The 20,066-nt window shown below is 40.4% G+C and overlaps 1 protein-coding gene across 1 annotated transcript in view; it reads right to left on the bottom strand.

The window, feature by feature from the left end:
• Positions 1-4,834: 4,834 nt before the first annotated feature.
• The window catches only part of lgi1b (leucine-rich, glioma inactivated 1b), a 28,961-nt gene continuing 13,729 nt past the window's right edge, over positions 4,835-20,066 (bottom strand). The window contains exons 6-8 of the mRNA XM_068002465.1: positions 16,966-17,135; positions 14,604-14,768; positions 4,835-14,519 (exon numbers count right to left, since the gene is read on the bottom strand). Coding sequence (XP_067858566.1) covers positions 13,699-14,519; positions 14,604-14,768; positions 16,966-17,135 — 1,156 coding nt within the window. The 3' untranslated portion in view covers positions 4,835-13,698. The remainder of the gene's footprint in view (positions 14,520-14,603; positions 14,769-16,965; positions 17,136-20,066) is intronic.

The following is a 20,066-nucleotide window of genomic DNA, read 5'->3' as shown; positions in this document are numbered from 1 at the left end:
AGAAGGTGGGTTCAAGTCCCACTCCAAAGACTTCAGCACATAATCCAGGCTGACACTACAGTGCAGTACTGAGGGAGTGCTGCACTGTTGGAGGTGCCACTTTTCGGATGAGACGTTAAACTGAGGCCCTGTCTGCCCTCTCAGGTGAATGTTAATGATCCCACGTCACTATTTCAAAGAAGAGCAGGGGAGTTCTCCCTGGTGTCCTGCCCAATATTTATCCCTCAACCATCACAAAAAAAATGATCTGGTCATTACCACATTGTGGGAGCTTGCTGTGTGCAATTTGGCTGCCGCGTTTCCTACATTACAACAATGACTATACTTCAAAAGTACTTCATTGGCTGTAAAGCACTTTGAGATGTCGGGGTTGTGAAAGGCGCTATATAAATGCAAGTCCTTATTTTCCGAATATCTTGACATCATTTGTAAATGTAGCCATTCCACTTACAATACTAACAAGTACTTGCATTTATATAGCACTGCTCATATTAAAAAATGCCTCAGAGTGCTTAACAAAAAGAAAGGAATGTGGTCACAAAGCAAGAAATGGAGGAAATTTAGAATGGGAAACCAAAGAAGGGTTTTTGAAAGCAGGAAACGAGGCAAAGTAGTTTAGGGAAAGAATTTTCCAGAGGGGAAGGGCGTAGTGGTTGAATGCTTGGCCTTTGATGGTGGAGCAGAATGCGTGGCAACAAATAATAGTCTGGAGTCAGAGAAGCATAGGAAAGATGTGGGCAGGGACATATCATCAGAGAGGATCTTTCAAATACAGTTGAGTGAGGCCATGGAAGCATTTGAAGATGAGGATTTGCTGAACCATTAGGAGCCAGTGGAGCTTGGCAAAAATGAGGAACTTAGTGAGGAAGAGGAAGCAGAAGCTGTGGAGTTTTGGAAATGGTGCCGTTTATAAAGGGTGGAGGCAGCTAGACTAACGAGGAAAGGAATGGAGAAGTCAACCCTCAAGCTGATGACATTGACACGGGTTTCAGCGGCAGTTGGGAAGCGTGATGGATGTGAAGGGCAATGTTTCAGAGGTGAAAGTCTTAGTAATGGACCAATCTTTTTCTTATTCGTTCATGGGATGTGGTCGTTGCTGGCGAGGCTGGCATTTATTGCCCATCCCTAATTGCCCTTGAGAAGGAGCATCAAGGGGGAGAAAAAGTTCAAAGTTTGTACACTAGATTTAGCTTGATATGACTGTTACAATTCAAGCTCATTCCAGATATTGCTTCTTGTACCAAGCATTAAAATCCACTTGCAAAGCTTCACTGTCTATGAACTGAAACATGACCTTATGCACAACGTAATCTGGGACAGCATGTTCCAGGCAAACAATGAACCCTTTATCTGATACCAGATAGTATGTAGGAGTTCCGCTACATCTCAAGTTATTTCAGAAGATGAATGATATTAGTTGTGCCAAACATTTTTCATAACAGACTTTGTAAAAAAAAACTGTTCTTGGGATATGGGTGACACAGGCCAGAACGCACTTATTGCCAATTCTCTAGCTGCCCTGATAATATATATTAATATATATTAATGACCTGGACTTGGGTATACAGGATATAATTTCAAAGTTTGCAGATGACACAAAACTCAGAAATGTAGTAAACAATATGGAGGATAGTAACAGACTTCAGGGGGACATGGACAGACTGGTGGAATGGGCAGACACATGGCAGATGAAATTTAATGCAGAGAAGTGTGAAATGATACATTTTGGTAGGAAGAATGAGGAGAGGCAAAATAAACTAAAGGTTACAATTTTAAAGGGAGTGCAGGAACACAGAGACCTGGAGGTGTATGCACACAAATCTTTGAAGGTGGCAGGACAAGTTACACAGGCTGCTAAAAAAGCATATGGAATCCTGGGCTTTATTAATAGAGGCATAGTATACCAAAGCAAGGAGGTTATGCTAAACCTTTATAAAACACTGGTTAGGCCTCAGCTGGAGTAGTATGTTCAAGTCTGGGCACCACACTTCAGAAAGGATGTCAAGGCCTTAGAGAGTTTGCAGAAGAGATTTACTAGAATGGTACCAGAGATGAGGGACTTCAGTTATGTGGAGAGGCTAGAGGAACTGGGGTTGTTCTCCTTAGAGCAGAGAAGATTAAGAGGAGATTTGATAGAGGTGTTCAAAATCATGAATGGTTTTGATAGATAGAATGAGGAAAAACTGTTTCCAATGGCAGAGAGTCTAACCACCTCCTCTTGACATTCAATGGCATTACCATCACCAAATCCCCCACCATCAACATCCTAGGGGTCACCAGAAACTTAACTGGACCAACCACATAAATACTGTGGCTACAACAGCAAGTCAGAGGCTGGATATTCTGCAGCAAGTAACTCACCTCCTGACTCCCCAAAGCCTTTCCACCATCTACAAGGCACAAGTCAGGAATGTGATGGAATACTCTCCACTTGCCTGGATGAGTGCAGCTCCAACAACACTCAGGAAGCTCGACACCATCCAGGACAAAGCAGCCCGTTTGATTGGCACCCCATCCACCACCCTAAACATTCACTCCATTCACCACCGGCACACCGTGGCTGCAATGTATACCATCTACAGGATGCATTGCAGCAACTTGTCAAGGCTTCTTTGACAGCACCTCCCAAACCTGTGACCTCTACCACCTAGAAGGACAGCAGCAGCAGGCACGTGGGAACACCACCACCTGCATGTCCCCCTCCAAGGCACATACCATCTCGACTTGGAAATATACCACCGTTCCTTCATCGTCGCTGGGTCAAAATCCTGGAATTCCCTTCCTAATAGTACTGTGGGAGAACCTTCACCAAATGGACTGCAGCGGTTCATGAAGACGGCTCACCACCACCTTCTCAAGGGCAATTAGGGATGGGCATTAAATGCTGGCCCTGCCAGCAACGCCCACATCCCATGAACGAATAAAGAAAAGTCGGTAACCAGAGGACACAGATTTAAGGCAACTGGCAAAAGAACCAGAAGCGACAAGAGGAAACATTTTTTTTACGCAGTGAGTTGTTATGATCTGGAATGCCCTGCCTGAAAGGGTGGTGAAAACAGATTCAATAGTAACTTTCAATAGGGAACTCGATAAATACTTGAAGGGAAAAAATTCAAAGGGCTATGGGGAAAGAGCAGGTGAGTGGGATTAATTGGAAATCTCTTTCAAAGAACCAGCACAGGCATGATGAGTCGAATAGGAACAGGAGTAGGCTGTTCAGCCCCTCGTGCCTGCTCCGCCATTTGATAAGATCATGGCTGATCTGTGATCTAACTCCATATACCTGCCTTTGGCCCAAATCCCTTAATACCTTTGGTTGCCAAAAAGCTATCTAACTCAGATTTAAATTTAGCAATTGAGCTAGTATCAATTGCCGTTTGCGGAAGAGAGTTCCAAACTTCTACAACCCTTTGTGTGTAGAAATGTTTTCTAATCTCGCTCCTGAAAGGTCTGGCTCTAATTTTTAGACTGTGCCCCCTACTCCTAGAATCCCCAACCAGCAGAAATAGGATGGATAGAGAGAAACTATCTGTTCTCCTTAATATCTTATAAACTTCGATCAGATCACCCCATAACCTTCGAAACTCCAGAGAATACAACCCCAATTTGTGTCATCTCTCCTCGTAACTTAACCCTTGAAGTCCGGGTATCATTCTAGTAAACCTACGCTGCACTCCCTCCAAGGCCAATATGTCCTTCCGAGGGTGCGGTGCCCAGAACTGCTCACAGTATTCCAGGTGCAGTCTAACTAGGGTTTTGTATAGCTGCAGCACAACTTCTGCCTCCTTGTACTCCTCTAGATATAAAGGCCAGCATTCTATTAGCCTTATTGATGATTTTCTGCATCTGTTCATGACACTTCAATGATCTATGTACCTGTACCCTTAGGTCCCTTTGAACATCCACTGTTTTTAACTTTTTACCATTTAGAAAGTACCCTGTTCTATCCTTTTTTGATACAAAGTGGATGACCTCACATTATTCTACATTGAATTCCATTTGTCACAGTTTTGCCCATTCACCTAATCTATCAATATCGCCTTGTAATTTTATGTTTTCATCTACACTGCTTACAATGCCACCAATCTTTGTGTCATCGGCAAGGAATGGTCTCCTTCTGTGCTGTACCATAATATGGTAGTATCAACAGGTTTATTCATGGATAGAGTTTTCACAGAAGCAGTAAGATATTGAATCTGAAGACCGGAGACAGTTCACAAAAAGTTAAACAGACAAACCAGTGGGTGCTGGCAGGCGAGGCGTTTTGGCGCCGGCAGGAGCTGAAGAATGTAGCCTTGGATGGTCAGCACTGAGATAATGGAAATTGAGAGTCAGTCAGAGAATACATCAGGTTGGATATGCAGTTGAAAAGTATTAAAACGGCCCTTAAGTTAGACGTGGGCTGGAGGTGTGGAAGTTTCATCATGCTCGTTTCAGGAGTTTCAAGTCTGATCGCTGGGAAGCTCTAATGATGACTGCTGCCCAATTATAATTATCATCAATAATTTTCCTCAATGTCCTATTGTCTAGCCAATTAATATTACAATCTATAACTTAACTTGGATCCCTTATCAGCTTTTATAGAAAGTTTTTAAATACCCACCAACTTCCTATCATTATTTTTGTGCTGATTTAGGTGAGGTGTGTCAGTGCTGAAGCATGGAATGCAAACATATTCAATTTGGACAGGCAGTATGAGCAATGCTCTTTAAATAAACAATTTATTCTGTGCTTTCAGGAAAATATACCTTGGTGATTATTCATTAATAAAAATGCAGCATCTAGATAATGAGCAAGTTATTAATCCTTAGATTATTGAAAATGCACAAAGAAGCAAAATAAAAGGGGATTTATTCTCCCATACCACAAAAACGCAGCAAAATACACTGTGATTTATTTGTAGGGAGATGCCTCCTGTACTTTATAACCCCTTCAGTGAAAACTCACATTCCTAGTGTCAGAGTCCTGTAGTTCCATCGTGGGGTGGTTGTTTGGGTTGATCTGAAGTGGCATTGGTTGGAGCATCAGAGGGTAATCATAATGAAAACCATAGCCCAGAAATTACTGTTGATGATATTAATGGATGAAAATTTAACACATTGCCATGATATTCTCTGTTCACTATTTTAAATGAGTTGTTCCCTCCACTAAACGAATGGACAATGGAATGCCATATAAGCACACTATGCATTCATCCGTTAATATTACCAACGGTAATTTTTGGGCTTATGAAGTGAGTGACACAGGGTGTTATGAGGTGCCAAGGACTTGTGCACATTGCCCTCTACATCTTTCGCCTCATGCACATCTACAGGTACAGAAGAACAGCATATGTGAGATAGTTAACAGTGAGACATCTTTTCAAAACAAAGCTCATATGGCAAGATACCGTGTATTATGCTGCTGTGTCAATGGGTGGATTTGGCAGGTGCCCTCCAGTCTGCCTTTGTGTGCACAACCTTCAAGAATTATGTGCAACATTATAAGCACATTTCAGTGTCGACAACAAAGTCTGCCCTGCAGCAAAAATGTACGTACATATGCAAAAAAGCTGAAAGGATGCCCGAGTGCTTTGCATGCTGCCTTGGGAGGCCATTCGATTTACTGTGAGCAATGCCACGGGAGATTTACTAGTATGTACAATTTATCCTGTGACCAGCGTATTGAACTGTGACAAAGACAGTCATGAGGGCTGATTTGATAATTGCATACTCCCAGCAGGGAGCCTCAGCTGCCAGAAGTATGTCAGAAAATTGCAGACACAGTCACCACAATTTTCCCTCCGTGATTTTCCAATATGAGCTCCTGGCAGGCAGGGTATCCTGCCACATCATGGTTTGGTAAAATTGGCCCTATAGTGTTTAATTTATAGATGTTAAAGCTCTGAGGCAATTTTTAAATGAATAATTACAATGTTGCTAATAAGCTATCTCTTGAACTAAAAGTCTTGCCTCCAAGTGTCACACATCTGTCACAGTTCAAAATCTCACCAACGCAAAGCTGCACTTGTATCTTATTGGTTCAATTACATAATATCTGATATGTTAACCATGTTGATATACTTACATGTCGACAGGAAGGAAAACTTACCAATTACAAACCACCAACCCGCACAAAACCAGGAAATCAAATTGCTCTTTCTATTTCAAACCGACCAATCAGGAAACCGCAACTACTGGAAAATGAACCAATCAAATCATTCAAACAATTTTTTCTGATTCTATCAGTTGTCATGTTCTTTGACTATTCAGGTAAAAATATACAATTTCTGACATAACAGACATTGTAAAACTTAAATGCATAAAATTGTACAAGTCCTATTGGTATTCCATCCAATACATTTTGCTCCAAGAGGTTTAATCTCTCTCAGAAGCCTGGAGGTTGAGTTTTGTTCTCCTAAAGCTTGCATAGTTCAGCTGGCAATATCTCTCAATATTTTTTTGCCTTTTGTGTGTGCACAGCCTTAAAGCAGCAGAGCACAGATACAGTGGGACCCATGCACCGCCCCAGTTATTGTCAAGCACACCATGGGAATGCTTGTGTAAAGTAATGATTCCATTGTTTGGACTACTCTAGTCCAGCCAAATTCACCAGAATCATCACATCTGCTGCATGCTGCACAATTTTGCCATGCAAGGAGTGAGCATGCAGCTGGACAAAAAGAGGTCCATAGGACTAAATACCCACAGGAAGTAAATGAGGAAACAGGTGACTTGGAGGGAGACGATGTACAAGCAGGGAGATTGGCGCATGGATCACTGTCAGCTTCTTAGGGTATCCATGTGCCTGGGTACCCCATGGATGTATCTAGTGGAAATAGCGATGGGAGGGCTGGGAATGTCCCTTATTACCCTACCAACACTGGGCCTGTCAAAAGTAAAATACTGCGGATGCTGGAAAGCTGAAATAAAAACAGAAAATGCTGGAAAATATCAGCAGGTCAGGCAGCATCTGTGGAGAGAGAAACAGAGTTAACATTTCAGGTTGAAGACCTTTCGTCAGTGTTTTTATAACACTGGGCCTGTACTTATTGCAGGTGCAGGCCCAGTCTAGGTCTGTCTATTTAGGAAGCGCCAGAATCCCAGGCAAGGTAGAGGAGCTAGCGACCCATTACATATTTGGTTTCCAATTTTTTCCTTCTCCTTAGGACCTGGGAATTGAACATGCCCCAGGCACTATGAAAAGGGAATTTGATCCTGTGCTTATATGATGTAGAGCTCTCCCGGTGGCAGTTAAAATGTGAATGTTTAGAATGAGCAGCTGGGAGCTCCGAACATTTAAATCAGCTTTCAGTAAAGATAAAAAGTGTTCAGGAGCTGCAAAATCCCCACCACCTGAGCACATTTTAATCCTGGCTTGATATGGCATTGGAGTTATACTCCATGCAGTGGCAAGCTGAAGGGGTGCGAGACTGCCTCATCCAAGGAGCCTTACACCGACCGCTTCCCCCTGGAATTAGGTCAGGCCCATCTCAGTGGTTTCATTGCTACTTTAGTGTTGCTGAAAAACGGCAACCACTTTGCAAAGACACTAAAGTTGCAATATAAACACACCCGAAGAGCTTAGACAATCCTTAATCCAGTATTTTGATTATGAAATCTTGTTAGTCACATATCATTCAAGCTACTTCAGTATATTTTTGATCATAAGCAACTTTGGTAATCCATTAGTCTGTCTCATATAGATGTGATTACTTTATTGAACGATTATAATTATTATTGAATATTTGTTAATAAAATGCATTTGTAAATTAATTCATCACAGAAACAATCATTTTGATTTTGTACGTGACAGTTACAAATAGAATTAAAAATGAGTTAACGTTTTAATGTTTACCACTATAACAGATAAGTAAACAAATATTTACAGTCTGTATTTGCCAAGTTAGCAAGCAGTTGATCATTGGGTGGATGTTAGTGGCTTAGTTCTCTAAGATCACTGTTGTTTCTTAAGTGCTGCTTTAATTGTAATTCTTTGTAAAGTCAAGTTCTAGGTAGAGGCACATATGCATCTTTCAAAATGATGCAAATTCCAACTCAAAGCCAGCACAAGCATTTGGCTCATGTGCAAGAGGTGTTTTAGTCGATCAGAATGTATCGCCATCTCTTCTGAAAAATGCAAAATATCACATTTGCATGATAAGAATATTTGGCAGTGATATCTGAAACTCACAGGAAAACAGCTGCAAATACTGCAGATGTTCAGAATCCCCTCTCTTTGGAGGAAAGTACATTTTTCAGACTAGGAGTTGGAGATCTGCTTACAACTTTAGAAGAAGCAATGGGGAAGAATTTGCTGAAGCACATAGTGCATCACAAAGAGAGTGGATCGTGAAATGAGTGGGAACTTGAGAATTTGGTGAGAGTGGAAATTAGGTGTAGAGGGGGAAGGAGGTGCTAATTTTTTTTTTAAAAGAATAAAAAACCCAAAACAGACTAAAAAGTAATTATCCATAAATAAATATAGACTAAGATATGGCAGAGCAGGTTGTGTGTCTGGACTGCAGTATGTAGGAGTTTGTGGACATCGAGAATGTCCCGATCAAACACATCTGCAGTAGATGTCTCCGCTTTGAATCTCTCCAGCCCAGAGTCATTGAGCTGGAGTGCAAGTTGGAGACACTTCGACATATAAGGGAGGGAGAGAAGTATCTGGACAGTTTGCTCCAGACCTCAGTCACACCTCAGAGAGGTACAAGATCAGAATGGGGTTGGTGTGACCGATAGTGTACAGAGTAAGTAGAACCCAGGTGGGATAGAGAACAAGGGTCTACAAGAACTGATCCTATCCAACAGGTACAATGTACAGAGCACAGAGTGCATCAATAAGATCATGGCTGATCTTCGACCTGAACTCATTTTCCCGCCCTATCCCCATATTCCTTGATTCCCATAGTGTCCAAATATCCATCGATCTCAGCCTTGAATACACTCAACGACTCAGCATCCACAGCCCTCCAGGGTAGAGAATTCCAAAGATTCACAACCCTCTGAGTGAGGACATTTTTCTTCATCTCGGTCCTAAATAGCCAACTCCTTATCTTGAGACTATGACCTCCGGTTCTAGACTCTCCAGCCAGGGGAAACAGCCGCTCAGCATCTACCCTGTCAAGCCCTCTAAGAATGTTATACATTTCAATGCGATCACCTCTCATTCTTCTAAACGCCAGAGAATATAGGCTCATTCTACTCAATCTCTCCTCACAGGACAACCCTCTCATCCCAGGAATCAATCTAGTGAACCTTTGTTGCATCCCCTCTGAGGCAAGTAGATCCTTCCTTAGGTAAGGAGGCAAAACTGTACACTTTACTCTAGGTGTGGTCTCACCAGAGCCCTACATAATTGCAGCAAGACTTCCTTACTCTTATACTCCAACCCCCTTGCAATAAAGGCTAACATACCATTTACCTTCCTAACTGCTTGCTGTACCTGCATGTTAACTTTCTGTGATTCATGTACAAGGACAACCAAATCCTTCTGACTACCAACATTTCTAAGTTTCTCACCTTTTAAAAAATATTCTGCTTTTCTATTCTTCCTACCAAAGTGGAACATTTCCCCACATTATACTCCATCTGTCATCGTCTCGCCCACTCACTTACCCTGTCTATATCCCTTTGCAGATTCTTTGTGTCCTCCTCACAGCTTACTTTCCCACCCAGCTTTATATCAGCAAACTTGGATACATTACACTTGGTCCCTCATCTAAGTCATTGATATAGATTGTAAACAGCTGAGGCCCAAGTACTGATCCTTGCGGCACCCCACTAGTTACAACCTGCCAACCTGAAAATGACCTGTTTATTCCTACTCTCTGTTTTTTGTCCGTTAACCAATCCTCAATCCATGCTAATATATTACCTCAATCCCATGAGCCCTAATCTTGTATAACAATCTCTTGTGTGGCAACTTATCGAATGCTTTTTGAAAATCCAAATACCATCCTTTATCTACCCTGCTAGTTACACCCTCAAAAAATTCTAATAGGTCTGTCAGACATGATTTCCCTTTCATAAAACCGTGTTGACTCTGCCTAATCATACTATGATTTTCTCAGTGCCTTGTTACTACCTCTGTAATAATAGATTTTAGCATTTACTTCAATGATGAGAGGATATAATGAGAGGTAAGCAGGCAGTGGAGACTTTATGGGTAGAGTTAATAAATAAAAAAGGATTTAAGGCTGTAGTGGGAGTTGTGTATAGGCCCCTGGTAGCAGCTGTGAAGTGGCAGAATGTATAAATGCAGAGATTAGACAAGCATGTAGCAAAGGCAGAGTGGTTTTAATGGCAGATTTTAATTTTCAGATAGATTGGGATAAGCAGACGAGCTCATGTCAGAAAGGTAGCGAATTCCTTGAGTGTGTTCAGGACAGATTTCTGCAACAACTAGAACCTACAAGGGGGCAGGCCATATTAGATTTAATTAGATGTAATGAGCCAGATTTAGTCAACAGCCTAACGGTGCACAAACATTTATCTAATAGTGATCATAATATGATCAAGTTCAACGTTGTGTTTGAAAGGGAGAAACCCGTACCAGCTACTAAAATTCTAAATTTAGGTAAGGTCGACTTCAACAGGACGAGACAGAGACTGTCCACAGTAAATTGGACAAATCTGATAATGGGTAAAATGACAGATTATCAGTGGGAGGTGTTCAAAAGAGAATTTAACGTGATAGATCCAGTTTATACCCTTAAGGGGAAAAAGCTCTAGATGCCAAAAAAAACCAGTGGATGACAAAAGAGGTAATGGACAACATAAAATTAAAAGAAAAAGCATACAAAAATGCAAAAAATAGCGCAGATCCTGGCGACTGGGAGAGATACAAAGAACAGCAAAGGGTGACAAAACAAATAATCAGAGCTACAAAAAGGGAGTATGAAAAGAAACTTGGAAGAGATATCAAAATCAACACGAAAAAATTTTACAATTATATCAGGAAAAAGGTGGTCTTAATAACTGATAATGGTGATATAGTAAATGAAAATAAGGAAATGGCGGACATGTTAAATAATTACTTTGAGTCAGTATTTACAGTAGAAGAAGGTTAGCACCCCAAGGAAACTAATTTTGAATCAGGAACGGGGACTGACCATAATTAACGTAAGTAAATTAACAGTAATTAAGAAAATAATGGCACTAAAGAGTGATAAATCCCTAGGAGCAGATGGTTTTCATCCTGGGGTTTTAAAGGAAGTGGGTGAGAACATTTCAGATGCCCCAACTATTATCTTCCAAATTTCTTTCGATTCAGGAACCATTCCTTTAGATTGGAAAATTGCACATGTCACTCCACTATTTAAGAAAGGTGAGAGGGGGAAACCAGGGAATTATAGACCAATTAGCCTAACATCTGTTGTCAAGAAATTACTAGAATCTATACTTAAGGATAGAGTGACTGAAAACCTTGAAAATTTTCAGCTGATCAGAGAGAGCCAGCATGGATTTGTAAAGGGTAGGTCATGCCTAACGAACCTGATTGAATTTTTTGAAGAGGTGACTAAAATAGTGAACAGGAAATGTCTAGGGAAGTTGTTTAGATGGACTTCCACAGGAGACTGTTAGCTAAAGTTGAAGCTCATGGAATTGAGGGGAAATTATTGACCTGGTTAGGAAATTGGCTGAACGGCAGGAGACAGAGAGTGTCCCACAGGGATTTGTGTTGGGGCCTCAACTATTCACTGTATTTATTAACAACTTAGATGACTGGATGGAGAGCCACATATGCAAGTTTGCCGATGACTCAAGGATATGCAGCATTGTAAGATGGGAGCATAAAATTACAGAAAGATATTAATAGATTAAGTGAATGGGCAAAACTGTGGCAAATGGATTTCAATGTAGGCAAGTGTGAGGTCATCCACTTTGGACCTAAAAAGGATAGATCAGAGTACTTTCTAAATGGTGAAAAGCTCAAAACAGTGGAGACCCAAAGAGACTTCAGGGTCCATATACATAGATCATTAAAATGTCATGGACAGGTCCAGAAAATAATCAAAAAGGTTAATGGAATACTGGCTTTTATATCTAGAGGACTAGAATACAAGGGTTGGAAGTTATGCTACAGTTATACAAAGCTCTGGTTAGTCCACACCTGGAGTACTGTGTTCAGTTCTGGGCACTGCACCTTAGGAAGGATATATTGGCCTTGGAGGGAGTGCAGTGTAGATTTACTTGAATGATACCTGGACGCCAAGGGTTAAATTCCGAGGAGAGATTTCACAAACTAGGGTTGTATTCCCTGGAATTCAGAAGAATAAGGCGTGATTTGATCGAGGTTTTCAAGGTATTAAGAAGAACTGATAGAGTAGATAGAGAGAAACTACATCCGCTGGTTGGGGAGTCTAGGACTAGGGGACATAGCCTAAAAATTAGAGGTCTTTCAGGAGTGAAGTTAGGAAACACTTCTACACGCAGGGAGTGGTAGAAGTTTGGAACTCTTTTCCGCAAACGGCAGTTGATGTTAGCTCAATTGTTAATTTTAAATCTGAGATTTATAGATTTTTGTTAACCAAAGATATTAAGGGATATGGGGCTAAGGTGGGTATATGGAGTTAGATCGCACATCAGCTATGATATCACTGAATGGCAGAGCAGGCTCGAGGGGCTAAATGGCCTACTACTGACCTATGTTTTGTAATAATGCTGAGATTTCACATCATAAAATATATAGCAGTACGAAGAAATTATTAAAAACCTAGCGGGTGAATTTCCACGGGTGTTTTCCTGCTTGTCCACCATAACTTCGGCAAAAGAGCCACAGAAACCCCGGAAAAACATAAACATCAGAAATTCACCCCATTATGTTTGAACATAGATTCCTGTAACAACTTTAAAGCCAAAAACCTGTGATATCAGTGGACTAACAATTAATGCATTCATATAGCACTCCTCCATCTTCTATTTTAACACAGCATTAACCTGATTATTTTAAATAGGTTAAAGTCTCTGTTAAAGTAGTAAACGGAGGAATGTCACATGAACGCATTAAGCATTCATCCACTGATATTATCAACAGTAATTTCTAGGCTTACATCTGGTAATGACTGGGAACGGTGAAAGGGGACTACGTAATGGAGAAGAATTACTCTGGTCTATGTGTAGTGACACTGTAAATTCATTCAAAAAGAACATATTTATGATTTCACTACACACAGTGACCTGAGCAATATAACCTTGTTGCCTCTGCAGCCTTACTACGTGCAATAAAAAAAAGCGATATACATTCATCATCTGATTTTGTGTACTTAACCATAAACATGCATGGTGCGTCAGTGGCCATTTTATAGATCTCCAGCAAAATGCTCCTCACCTCTGGGGACAAGACAAATTTGCATGAATTAAGGCACCCTTAGGTGACTGTACAACAACTGGTCATACCTTAGCAGGATGATCCAAGCAGTTTTGATAGCTGTCCTTAACAAGTCCCACTCTCTTATGGTGGGATTCTGCATAAAGGTGCCAGTTGAGTAAGTGTAAGTTCATTCAGAGAGAGGACCTGCTTGCTGAAATGCTATACATGATACTATACTGTAAAATTAGAGAAAAGTAACAGGAATTATTGCTTTTCTTGCAGTGTTGATTACAACAGCATTCATTTTAAAATACAGTAATGCAAAATCATGCCTGGACTTCATGATCATGTCCATTTATGCATGTGTATCCACTGTGGTTTCAAGAAGTCTTCTCCTTCTTATGTCCCACTTGTGTCAATTATAGTATGTTCATATATTTGTGTACTTCCTTTAAAACTTGAGGCAAACACAAACTCACGGTTGTTTGCTAATACACGAGTGAATGCCCTTGGAGCCTGGATGATGACTTCTTTATATTTCACAAATTTTCCTTTGGCTGTGTCCCATTGAAAGATCTCAGTAAATGAGTAGTCATTTCCCAAAATAGCATATTGCCATTTGTTTGTTTTAAGAGGCTGCAATACCATGGATCCTCGGGATGGAAATATCTGTACTTCCACAAACATGGAACCTTCCCATTTCATTATCTTGGAGTCGCCAAGGAATCTTGTTAAGCAAATATATAAATTGTCTTTGATTTTAAAATGTTTGACTGCATATACATCTTCTGTCTCAGGAATGTCAATGCGCCAAACAAATTCATTCTTCCCTTTGTTCCACTGATAAACAATAGGTCGCTGGGAACTACTTAACAGGATCAAATGTGGTTTGTTAGCTATCTCAAGATACTCCACATCTATATCTCTGTACCAATGATGCAATGACTGATGAGAGTAAAATCCATTTCCATTCCATTTATATACAGTTGTAGTCCCACCCTTTGAGCTATCTGCAATAATGAAGAACCATGCTCCTTCTATTTGAAATGATTCAATGTCATTTGGTTTTCTGATTTTTAAAACATCTATATCCTGGGTTTTAATAAACTTGTTGGCAGAAATATCCCTTTTGTATATGTGAGAGCCACCAAAGAGCTGGGCAACAATGACAAACAGCTGGCCCTCAATGATCAATGGTTTACAAAATACTGTTGAAGTGCCTGTGTAAAGAACAAAAAAAATCAGAAACAATGCACAAAGAAACAGTAATGATATTTTCCAATTTAAATGAGAGGCATTCATACCAGTAATGTTGTCGAAATTCCTAAAGACCATTTCTACATGATCCCATTCTAAGATGGTGCAGTTCCCAGCAACAGGTTGAGCAATCGCTACATAAATACCATTCACGTAATTGTAGCTTTCAATTGACATAGACTGAAATTTCAGAGTTTGGTAAACAACAAAATCTATGAAAAAGGAAAAGCACCATTTATTAATTTTAACTGTTTGTCAGAATTTAATCATTCATGCATTACTAAAGCTAGGACAGGAAAATCGAGTTTTGCTTAGATCTTCTCCCTTAATTAGTTTAAAAAACTTGGGGTGAACTGAAGTTTACCTCATTTTAATGAGATGAGTTTTTGTAATGCTGCAAACACTAGAAATTGGGGCAAGCACCTGAAGGCCCTAGAGGAAGGACGAGTAGTCACCAGGGAAAAGACCACTCGGCACTGGGGGGAAGCACCACTGGGAACCGGGGGACGCACCATCGGGCACCGGGGAGAAGCCCCAATAAACACCCTTCCGAACTAATTCTACACTGCTTCGTACCGTCTACCAAGAGCTAACCCACAATACAGTCCTATGGTGAGAAAAAAGTAATAAAGAATTTTATAAACATATAAATAAAAGCAAAATAAATGATTAATGAAAAAAAATTAAAAGAATAAGAAGCCTGATGTTATCTACTCTAATCTGGAGGGCATGGGTTCAGACAGTCCCGGCAAGCAGAGTACCGGCACTGAATACCAGATTGACATCTGGTATTCAATTGAATACCGGATGGGTCCGATTCCCTCCCTCCCCCCATTGTAAAGAGTAGGTAGGGCTCTTTAGCCTTAGGTGCAGCCCACCTAGGAGAAGGTACTGCAAAGATAAAAACCATGAGGAACACAACGATAAAACACCTCAGCTACTCTTCCCTAGTAAGTGGTTCAAGAATCTCATCTCTAGGGTAGAACACAACAGACAAACTTATACAATAACGCATATTGGAATGAGAACAGAAAATGTGAATGCTGAAGAGGCCGTTTTTTGAGGCAGGCCAGTCTAAATGTATGGCTAGCAAGCCTAGTCCCACGGGGATACCTCCCCAAAGGGGAGACACTACTAGAATTTTCTGGCGAGGTTTTGTTCCACCCAAACTGATGTTTAAAACAAAATTAACTAAAATGATCGAACTGAATCAAAATGATAAAATTAGGGGAAATAAAAACAAAAATTTGATGTGGTGTCCACCCATCATGGAAGGTGTCCAGTGATTCGGTAGACAGCACATGTTGCTGTTCAAGGGTCACCCAGTGCAAACTATGGCTTGGAAGGTAGGCAGACAGACAGAGGAGGCCTGTCCCGCAATCTGCCACACCTGCTGAAGTGATGTCCATTAGCAAAGGTGGAGAAGAGAAAAGATTTGGATTTGAATACATATGATTGAAAGAGTTTTCAGTCAATACAAAACTGCTCCCAGTGAACTAATTAAATACTAGGTTGAGGTTCAAGGGTATTTAACTGTATCAAAACAATTTATTCTAATCTTATAACAATGAAAAATTAGATAACTTTTGGGATAGTGTGTGTGTGCTCACACTCCCATTGAAAGACATTCGATATTTGCTTCTAAATAAAAGTTCACTAAATTGTAATTAGTTTATAATGAATTTGGTAAAAAAAAATCCTTTTAACCTTACATACATAGGAAAATATACCTCATTGAAATATGGGAGAGTGTTCAGAGAATGACAATGATGATTCCTGGACTAATGAAATCTAAATTGTAAGCAGAGATTTACAGCACTGAATTTGCTTTCATTAGGGAAAATCAGATTGAGAGCAACACATTTCAAGTCTCAATGGTCCAAAAGGCTTGTACTTTCTTACGTTAGTAGGTAACCGGTGAAAAAATAGGAGGAAACTAAGGTGAACAAATTGCTTTTCCTTAAAAATAATTTTACCAGGGCCACAAGTGTTGAATCTACTTTAGAAAACATATGGGGAGCAACCAAAAAAAGAAATAGAAAACAAATTGCTCTAAAATATCAATACAGTGGAAAGCTGCTTCATCTGGAGGTGCGGGAGGGAGAAATACTGAGAATCAGGTCCACAACAGTGTACTTCTGTTGATCAATCATATGTGAGCACTGATAATTACTACTGCCCGGATCAGCATGCCTCCCACTAGAAGGAAGACCGATGGCGGAAACCAACAGCAGAGCTCTAGAGATAAATAGGTAGGGGGGAAGCATCATAAAAAATCTCAATCTATTTTTGTTCACCCAACTTTGTCTGAAATCCATAAATTTCTGGACCTAGGGCAAACCGAATTTGGAAATTGTAACACTAGCACTGCTCATTATACAAAGATATCTTTGAGTCCTAGTGAATCACCTGCAATGATGCAGTCAAATTCTTTCAGTGGGAGGCTACTTATCTTTCGTCCCTTATATTGCACTGGACTTGCACAATAGATCTGATCAACTGTTGCATTGGTGCTAGTCAACCATCCCACCAGCCATTTCAATTTGCAATCACAGTGGAAAGAATTGCCTCTAAGATCTCTGTGAAGAAAAGCAGTTTTAATTGGTAACTTATTATACAGATTGCATGGTTAAATATTGCTATAATGATCTTACATTTTTTCAAAACAGCAATGAGAATACTGCTTTTATTTCATTAATTAGAACAGTGTTCCAAAATTTTGTTTCACGTACGTATCAGCCGGAGCTCAGTGATACCACTCTTGCCTCTGAGCCAGATGGTTGTGAGTTCAAGTCCCATTCCAGAGACTTGAGCACAAAATCTAGACTGACATTTCAGTGCAGCACTCCCTCAGTACGGCACTGTCGGAGGTACCGTCTTTCGGACGAGAGGTTAAAATCAAGGTTCCTTCTGTCCTCTCAGGTGGATATAAAAGATCCCATGACACTATTTCGAAGAAGAGCAGGGGAGTTCTCCCCGGTGTCTTGGCCAATATTTATCCCTCAACCAACATCACTAAAAAACAGATTATCAGGTCATTATATCATTGCTGTTTGTGGGAGCTTGTTGTGTGCAAATTGGCTGCCACGTTTCCTACATTTCAACAGTGACTACGCTTCAAAAAAAGTACTTTATTGGCTGTAAAGTGCTTTGCGATGTCGTGAAAGGCACTATATAAATCCTATGTTCCTAAGTCTTTCTTTCATTTTACCCTGTTTAAAGTTATTTCTTTTTGGTATGACGAAAATCAGTGCCAATAATACATGAATTCCCAGATTTTCCTGTCTTGGACCCAGCATTCATTACAATAGCAAATAGCCGCTGATAGGCATTTAATCTGTTTAACAAGCCTACAACAATGTAAGCCTCAACTCGATGCTTCAGAAGATCATGTTCATGTCCCACTCCATGATTTCAGCATATAATCTAGCCCTCACTTCAGTGCACTACTGAGGGAGTACTGCATTGTCGGAGGGGTCATCTTTCAGATGTGACATTAAACCAAGGCCTTATCTGCCTACGCAGGTGGATGTAAAGATCCCACTGCACTATTTAAAGAGTATGAGAGGTGTCCTGGCCAACATTTATCCTTCAATCAGCACTGCCAAAATAGATTAACTGGTCATTCATGTCATTGCTGTTTGAGAGATTTTACTATGTGCAAAATAACAGTGAGCATACTTCAAAAATAATGTTTGCTGCACAATTGGATGTCCTGAGGACTTGAAAGACGCTGTATAAATGCAAGTTCTTTTGTTCCTCACTTAAGCAGTATAAAATACTGTGAGAAAGCTGCACAGCAATACTTCAACTTTCCAAAACATTGAAAAAGGGAACAGTTCAGAAAAAATCACTTTGAAGAATATGCCTTGCAGGTATTATTTAATGAGCAACAGCAGTGCAGAAATCTGCTCTTTGAATCAAAGAGAAACTCAAAGAAGCTAGGCATGGCACAACATAGGAGAGGAGGTGAATTCTGCTTCCAAGGCCCACTGCACCTGGGATAATTTGTGGAAGAAGTTTTCTGATCTGAGGAAAAGTACCCAGGTAAAGAGTCAAAGCAATGGTACATTTCATAGCACATCACTAATGGGCATCCAGGCACATGTGAAGCAATACAGGAAATCATCATTGACCCAAACTATTCAGAAAGCAAAGACCCTGCCTGATCAATTGTCTTAACGTTTTTTTGAGGAAGTGACGTCTCAAATGGACTGCATAAAGCCCTATGACGTAGTGTACCGAGACTTCCAAATGGCATTTGGCAGAGTTTTATTGAAACTTAAAGTGGTGAAGATTCAGGGTAAAAAATGTGAATGAATAAGAAATTAGTGGAAGGTTGAGAAGCAGTAGAGGAGCTATGTCAGGTTGGGAGGGAGTCAAGATCTGAGGTGCCCCAGGGATTAGTGTTCATATCCCTAATGTTTCCAATTTGCGTGAACGAGTTTGATTCAGATGCTCAATGCAAACAGTCGATACCAGTCTAGAAGAGGCATTTGATTTTGAGTGTACGGGAACCAAAAAAAATAAGTTGGACAAAATATGGAAGTGGGCGGAACATTGTGGATGAAATTTAATATGGCCAAGTGTAAAGTGTTGCACGTAGGAAGAATAGATAACATAAGTACGGGTGGTGTTGAAATAGTTAAAGATGAAGTTGTAAGAGGGGTTTTAATTGAACTAACATGTCCAATCACTGCACAACAGCAATCAACAAAGTGACAGAATACTAAATTACATAACCAAAATAGCAGAATTAAATCTGAGTTAAATTGATACTCGAACATGTTACGTTCATTTGGGATCTGTAGAAAAAAGTCGTTGTGGAGAAATACCATGATATTCATTGGCTTTGAAGTAAGGCTGAGGGCAGCGGCATGGATTTTGCTTTTTGCCAGAGAGGTGGGTCATGTGCAGATATATTTCAGGCACTGAATTATAGATGCCTTAAATTCTTTATGAGTGAATGGTTTATTCTGCAGATATCTTTTTTGGCTCCTGGTTGGGGTTCTCTTCTGCCACAGGTTGAGGTAGGCTTTCTTCTCCAGGAGCCATGCAGAAATTGTATAAGGTGGAGCAGACTGCAGAAATCTGGAATATCTTGACCAGACTATACAATGACTCCCCTGATGGATAAAGCATCTGAATCTTTGTTTCAGCATCTCAGTGTTCTCCATACCAAGATCCTGGTAACTGTATCAAGCCTACAACAATGTAAGCCTCAACTCAATGCTTCAGAATGTCATGTCATTGTACCTTTCTTCAGGTTTAGACCCTGGGTGTGTCAAAGGAATCATGAACCAGGATATCCTTGGTTCCCTAGGGGCCATCCATGGATCCACGTTGCAGATGCACACTACAGATTGGGAGATTTGTCAGGTGTCTCATGCTGTTGCTTGAAATGATCCATAGGCATAAAATTTCAAGACAGCAGTCCCTGTCATAGACCTGAAACGTTAACCCTAGCATCCTTTCTCCACAGATGCTGCCTGACCTACCGAGTGTTTCCT

The sequence above is a fragment of the Heptranchias perlo genome, chromosome 21 (assembly GCF_035084215.1).
Source record: "Heptranchias perlo isolate sHepPer1 chromosome 21, sHepPer1.hap1, whole genome shotgun sequence".
NCBI lineage: Eukaryota > Metazoa > Chordata > Chondrichthyes > Hexanchiformes > Hexanchidae > Heptranchias > Heptranchias perlo.
The sequence above is the reverse complement of the archived record's forward strand: the minus strand, read 5'-3'. Positions and strand labels throughout refer to the sequence as shown.